The sequence below is a fragment of the Dioscorea cayenensis genome, unplaced genomic scaffold (genome assembly GCF_009730915.1).
Source record: "Dioscorea cayenensis subsp. rotundata cultivar TDr96_F1 unplaced genomic scaffold, TDr96_F1_v2_PseudoChromosome.rev07_lg8_w22 25.fasta BLBR01000802.1, whole genome shotgun sequence".
NCBI lineage: Eukaryota > Viridiplantae > Streptophyta > Magnoliopsida > Dioscoreales > Dioscoreaceae > Dioscorea > Dioscorea cayenensis.
The window spans coordinates 41593-49006 of record NW_024087193.1 but is presented as its reverse complement, the minus strand read 5'-3'; the positions used below and the strand labels follow the sequence as shown (position 1 = coordinate 49006).

General features: G+C 31.9%; 1 protein-coding gene across 11 annotated transcripts; it reads right to left on the bottom strand.

Annotated features, from left to right (window-relative positions):
• Positions 1-552: 552 nt before the first annotated feature.
• On the bottom strand, positions 553-3176 carry LOC120255039 (kinesin-like protein KIN-5D). Of its 11 annotated transcripts, none has more exons than XR_005534876.1 (8): positions 3065-3176; positions 2842-2972; positions 2698-2747; positions 2567-2619; positions 2124-2210; positions 1836-2012; positions 1595-1756; positions 553-1190 (listed from the first exon to the last, which is right to left on the bottom strand). XR_005534876.1 is itself a non-coding variant. In XM_039262954.1 (3 exons), the coding sequence occupies exons 1-3, from the start codon at positions 1932-1934 to the stop codon at positions 970-972; spliced, it is 405 nt and encodes a 134-aa protein (XP_039118888.1). In that variant the 5' UTR covers positions 1935-2116; the 3' UTR covers positions 553-969. The 11 variants fall into 11 exon arrangements, 1 of the variants encoding a protein (XP_039118888.1); XR_005534880.1 differs by having other exon boundaries at positions 2567-2607; XR_005534875.1 differs by having other exon boundaries at positions 2848-2972.
• Positions 3177-7414: the final 4238 nt, after the last annotated feature.

Genomic DNA, 7414 nt, shown 5'->3' with positions numbered 1-7414 from the left:
ACAACATTTTCCGTTTCTAATCCATTGCTATTTCCATTTAAAAATGAATTAGAAACGGAATTTATCAGTTTCGAAAACTCTTGTTTCTAATTTAAATAAAAACGGAAAAATGTTCTATTTCTAAATTTGGAAATGGAATAGAAACAGAAACCAAATAGTTTCTGAATTTTGAAATTTAAAACAAAATAATTTATGTTAGTAATCCGTTTTAAATTTCGTTGTAATTCCGTTACTAGTTGCAAAAATTAAAAACGGATTTCAAACAAAATATTTTTGTTTCATAATTAGAAACAAAACTAATTTTGTTTATAATCCGTTTTTAAAATTATTTTAAAAAAATTATAATATTAAAACAAATTAATTCATTACTAATCTGTTTTAAAATTCAAGCAAAATAAAAAAAACAAATTAAAAATTATATTACACTCAATTGGACATTTGTTCTCAATTGCAAATATTAACTAATCCTGCATATCACCTCCACAATAAAAACTGATGGCAACATTACATTTAAGCAAACTGATCCTGTATTTTAACACTGGCAACATTACATTAAGTAAACTGATGGCAACATTACATTTAAGCAAACTGATCCTGTATTTTAACACTGGCAACATTACATTAAGTAAACTGATCCTATAACATTACATTAATCAAACTAATCCTGCATCTTAACACAGGTAACACAGGCAACATTACATTAAGCAAACTAATTCTGCAATAAAGACTTTAGTTTCCAACAGGTATGCTTTGGTGTTGCGGCAAACAGGGAGGAGAATGAGCGCCATGTTTAACTTCAACATCTCAGCGGTACCTTTGGCGGTTGTGAGGCAGTAACCCATCACTTGATACAGTGGCGGTTGCAATATTGAATGAACTTCCAGAAAAAACAGAGCCACCATGATACCCATCCATATATAGAACCAGAACCCATAAACGTTTCTAGTGCTCCTCGAAGAAGTACCCCACCTACGTTCCAAGCTTCCATATAGTTCCCTTCGGCGCAGTGCTACAAGGTTCTAGCTTAGTGCTTTGACTGGTGTAGCTCAAGGCTTGACTGTAGCTCAAGTACGTGCCCTTCTGTAGTAGCAACAACGCCTCTAGCTGCCAAAGCTGCATGCATGACAACCACATTGTCTGTTTCAGTATTTGGAATACTGATGTAAGCCATGGTCAACTACTGCAATAGACTAATGAGAAGTTGGTCAGATTAGCAGTTAGCTGGCCAGTTGTGTCACTTAGTTGAAAACAAAATAATACATCAAAAGCAAGGCCCCAAAGGCAACAACTGCTACAAATGCATTCACTCCAATTCACTGACCTTCTCATTCTTATACTTCAATATGATGTTACATTCTTAAAAAAATAAAAAAAAAATTAATAAAACACTTTTTCTGCTATTCATTGCGCCCATGGGTCCTACATGATGAATCAAACCAAACAAATACATCAAAATGAAAACTCCAATTCATGACCTTAACATTCTTATATTAAAGGACTGTAGCATAGACATAGGTGATACACTTACTAATCCACTAAAATTTGAACAAGAAATGAAGAACAACTTGAAAAGTACATAGGTGGTGATGCTTACATCATCAAGTGCAGAGGAGTGCAAGTTCACTTGAGTGTTCAGTTTCTCACAAGTTGATTGAGATTTCTTGTCAAGTTCACTGGCTAAATCATCCAACGTTCTAATGCTAGAACAGAACATGGTTTGCAATTTTTTGACCATCCCTCTAAGCTCTTCTGTGGCCTATATGTGCATAACAGAGACATGAGAAGAATTTGCATGTATTACATCTAAAAAGTTAGAGTGATAAGATCAAAACTACCTCAGATTTTGTAGATATAAAAGATCTCATTTCTTCTTCCATTTCTTGTATATGGGTCTCATGTTGCATTACAGAATCTAAGACAGTTTTATGAATCATATCCAACTGCCGAATCAACTGAGACTGGAATTTCTGAACGAGAATCTTGTTTCCATCCTCTTATCTTATCTTTACGCTCTGACCACAATGAAATATGGTAATTTTAGTAGAAAGACATAGCAGTCTACAAGAAATAGCAGTATATCACCTACAAAATACCATATTTATTAGATTAAATAAATGACTGACCAATTTTAGAAAATAAGGCTGAAACATCAGATGCAGTTTTCTCCAGCTCAGATCGAAGATCATACATACATTCCACAAGGGCTTTCTCTGCAAGAAAAGAAACAAAACATCATTATTTGAGTAATTGCATGTGAAGGAAAAGTTCCTTTCAAGAAATGAAATTCGCACCACAGGGTGAACTAGATTGAAATGTAAATGAATGAATAAGAGACTAATTGCTAACAAGCCATACCAGAAAATGCATGGTTCAATCAAAGGAAATCTTGTCTTCCAATTCTAGGTTTTTTTTCAATCATCCTAACTAATTATTATCCAAAAATTCAGCATCTCATAAATTGATCAAACAAAAGTGTCAAAGAGATATATAGAATTAGAACACAAAAAGCCAGGGAGAACAAAGTGAGTCAATAAACAAGATACCAAAAGAATTGAAGAGCAATTACCACTTCCATCCTTCTGATTTCATAGCGTGCATACTGAGCCACTAGATAAACAGCTAAGACGAAAACAATAAATCCATAAAACAAAAGAAATCAAAAATGGAGAGAGAATTAAATAAATGTAGAGAAAATACCTAATGAAGGCATGCAAGCAAAGAAGAATTGTACCAAGTGAAAATCAAACCTGCAGATCAAACCCCAACCAAATCAGACATTTTGAAAAAAAAACTAAAACCTTAACCCTAGATGAACAGAGGATAAGATTATAAAGATTGAACCCAAACTTCGATGAGGTCAAGAGCTACGTTTTGAGCTCCAACGGCGACGCTGAAGATGAAGACGATGGCGACGACGACAACTATAAGCGCTAGTTAGACTTCTCCGGCTCCGACGGCGCTGCCATTATCATCTGAGAACGCATCAATAAAATCAAATCAACAAAGAGAAAAACAAAACTAGATCAAAACCTAGAGTTTGCAGAGATCTACCCAAATGGTTTACCTCCGAATACGATGGAAACTATGAGTGATCAGAGGGTTCGTCGGTCGCCGCCATTGGAGAGGATTGAAAATTTGGGAGGGTTTCAGAGAAGGGGAGAGGGTTTTGAGAACAAAATGGGAAATAGACTAACAAACATGTCTGTGAATGGACGGTCCGATGAAACCCTTGAGTTTTGATCAAACGGTCAAATAAGGTTTCAGTGGATTAGCCATCGGATCGATGACATGGCAGTATATCTCCCTTAGCTTCGTTGTATATACAGTATACTGCTTTGATATTTTTAAATATTTAATTTTCACATGGTTTTAATATTTTAAAAGAATCTTGGTATTAGGTAGAGGCTCTGCACTCAATTAAGTTCAACAGCGTTTGTTACAAGTTTAAATTTGATTAGCTATATCTTAATATTTATATTACTAGAATAATATTGAGTAAAAATAAAAATATTTCAAAAATTTTTCAAAAATATATATAAAATAAAAATATTAATTACTAAATCCGTTTCTAATCCCTTTTATAGAATGGATATTTTTCAATATTTAATAATATTTAAATAAAATATAAATTTTTAAATCTATTTTTTTAGTCCTTTCTATTGAAACAGATTTTAGCAATTACATTCTATTAAAAAGGATTAAAAAAGCGGATATTTCAATATTTAATAATATTTAAATAAAATATTAATTCTTAAATCTGTTTTTAGTCTCTTTCTATTAGAAACGGATTAGTAACGAATATTTTATAAAATTTAATAATATTTAAATAAAATATTAATTTTTAAATCCGTTTCTAGTCCCTTTCTATTAGAAACGGATTAGAAATGCATATTATCTAATATTTAATAATATCTAAATAAATATTATTTTTTTAATCCGTTTCTAGTCCCTTATTATTAGAAACGGATTAGAAACGGATATTTTCTAATATTTCACAATATCTAAATAAATATTATTTTTTCAATCTGTTTCTATTCTCTTTCTTTGAGAAACAGATTAGAAACGGATATTTTCTAATATTTAATAATATTTAAATAAAATATTAATTCTTAAATCCGTTTCTAGTCCCTTTCTACTAGAAACAGATTAGAAACGGATATTTTCTAATATTTAATAATATTTAACTAAAATATTAATTCTTAAATCCGTTTCTAGTCCCTTTCTATTAGAAACGGATTAAAAATGAATATTTTCTAATATTTTAATAAATTATATTTTTAAATGCCCATTTGTAAGCCATTGTTATTAAGATCATATTTAAAACGATTAGTATTCCGTTGCTAATCCGTTCATATTACAAACAAAATAAATTCCGTTTCTAATATTCCATTTTTAAACATAAACTTTTTTGTAGTGCAATTACAAATAATAAAACCAACAAGTGCTTTCTTTATTCTAATTTCACAAATAAACTAAATCCAGAAAAGATGAAATATTGAGCCATTTTACTATACCAAGCACGTGGTGCTTGTTTGAGGCAATACAATACCTTTTTTCAAACGACAAACATGATGAGGGAATTCCTTAGAGGCAAATCGTTGAGGTTGATCCATGAGCACCTCGCATTCCAACTTGTCATAAAGAAATGCATTATTTTTATCAAGTTACCATATCTTCTAGCTCTTAAAAGCAACAAGTGAAAAGATTGACCTGACTATCACCATCTTTGAAACAGGACTGAAAGTCTCTTTGTCATTTTAATCCATAGCTTTGAGAGGAACCACAAGCAATGAGACGAGCTTTATACTTGTCAATTATACCATCTGATTTCTTTTCCAAAAGATAGATCCATTTGTAAGTGATTAGTTCCCAATTTTTTGGTTTTGGTACAAAGCTTCCATGTATCATTTTTCCTTAATAATTCAATCTCATCTTGCATTGTTGCTTCCCATTCTAAACAACCTTTAGCTTCCTCATAACACCCTCATTCTTCTTCATTTGATGCTCCAATAAAGAAACATGAAGTGATACTACAATGATTTAGCTGCACTTCATAATCTTTAAGATAATCTAGTTGTCTTTCCTCCCTTAAAGATCTTCTAATAACATCCTCACCACATTCTCTTCTTGAAGCATTCCTTCTTAGGGTTGTAGATACATCACTTCCTTGATATTCAGAATCAACATTGTGAGATACTTGTTCAATTGTTTGAGAAAACATCTTCAAATTATCTGAATCATTATAATGAGATCCTTTCTTTTAAAGTTAACTCTTAAGCAGAATGCCATGATGATATCTCATTGAACACAACATCTCTGGATGTAACAATTTTTTGTCATTTGATCCATACACCTCAAGCTTTTCATGCATGTGTCATAACCAACAAGTAAACATTTCTTTGCTTTCAGGTCAAGTTTAGTTTTGGCTATTTTTAGAAATATGAACATAACATATTGAACTAAATACATAATTTACATTTGGCTTGTCACCATATAATATCTCAAAGAGGCTTTTCTTTACAGCCGGGAAGGTAGATGATTAATTACATAGCACACATCAAAGCTGCTTCATCCCAAAGTTCTTGAGTAAGATTCTTATCAAGTAGCCATGAGAGACTCATGGAAATGGGATGCCCTATCTTTCTTTCTGCTGCTCCATTTTACTGAGGGATCTTAGGACATGTCATTTGTCATTTATTGCCATTATTGTCACAATATTGAAAGAAATCAACTTACATAAATTTCACCACCGTTGTCACTTTGTAAACACTTCACTTTCTGCCCCAACTCTTTCTCTACCATATTCCAAAATTCAACAAACTTGGACAATGCTTCATTCTTCTCTTTCAAAACATAAGTCCAAGTATACCTTGAATAGTCATCCACCAATACCATGACATAATGACAATTTCTATAGCTTGATATTCTTGTTGGTCCCATCAAGTTTGTATGAACCAACTCAAGAGGAGTTGTTCTACGATTAAATGAGCTTTTGAAAGGAAGATGATGTGATTTCCCATATCGGTAGCCTTGACAAACCACATCTTCATGCACATTTTTCAGAGTTGGTAAGCTATCCAATAGATTCTTTGAAGAAATGCATTCTTTGCATTTGAGTATCTTACATGGTCTAACGAGCATGCCATGTTCTTTAGTGCATTATCTGTCATGCATTGTTTTCTTCATATATGCCTCCCCCACTGACATTATAAATCAAGTACCTTTACATCATTTGAACCAAACAAGACATATTTTCCAGATTTAGTAATTTGAAAAATTGAAATTAAATTTTTCTTCCAACATGGAATATGATAAACAATATTCAACTTGACAATTCCTTCATCAACATCCATTTTCATCGCATTTTCTTTAGCTCTTTGGATATGTTGAGTTATCAACTATGATAATTTTACATCCCGAAACACCGATTAACTCTTTGCTACTTTGAGGGAGTATTATTAAGAGCCTTCTTTCCATTTGTATCTTCTTAGAATTATTCTCATTTAACTTTCCTCTTGAGAAAAGAACTATTTCTTCGAATTTTTGGCCTAGCCAAAGACTCTTGATTGGAAAAGTAAGCTCTCTAACTCTTCAACTAATGGTTGTTTCTCCCATCTTTTATCTGAGGGGTGACATAAGGAGTATACTCCTTTTTGCAGACTAATAATGAGAAATGTTCTCAAGATAGCGTCACTTATTGTCTCATTTGGATCTAGTTCAAAAATTTTTGGCCACAGATACTTTTTACTTTCAAGAAATATTTTGAAATTGACATAACTTTTTGTTTCATCATTACCAATTCATTTTCTAAAAACTTGAGCCTCGATGTATTCTTCTTGGAAAATAGCCTTCAAGAGTATCCCAAACTTCCTTTGGAGAATTTACATCACAAACATAACCCAAATAAACTCTTTACTGATCAATGTCCTTAAAACAAACAAAGCCTTTTAATATTTGATCTACCATTTCCTTTGTGGTTTCATATTATCAGGAGTATCAGCATGAATCTCTATATTAGTACTAACAATTAGTTCCTCAAAATCTTGTCCTTGAAGATAAGCTGCATTTATATTCTCGATTACTTGTAATTTCTACCAAATAGTTTCTCTACACCATATTGTGTGTTAATTCTATTTCATCATTTACCAACAACATATGGCAAAGAAATAACTTTCCCCTTACAAAGTTCTAATTTCCTTAAGACTCAAAAGAAACAAGAATCTTGTACCCGACTCTAATACCATTTAACAAAAAATAGTGAAGAAATTTTAAAAGACACACAAAGAACATAACTAATACTTGGAGAATGAATTGATTCTTATTTTCTCAATGCAAAAATATTACAAGTGATGCTAAACTTATAGATTGAAGAACACAACAAATCTGTCTGGAAAATCTCTACGAAACTAGAGCA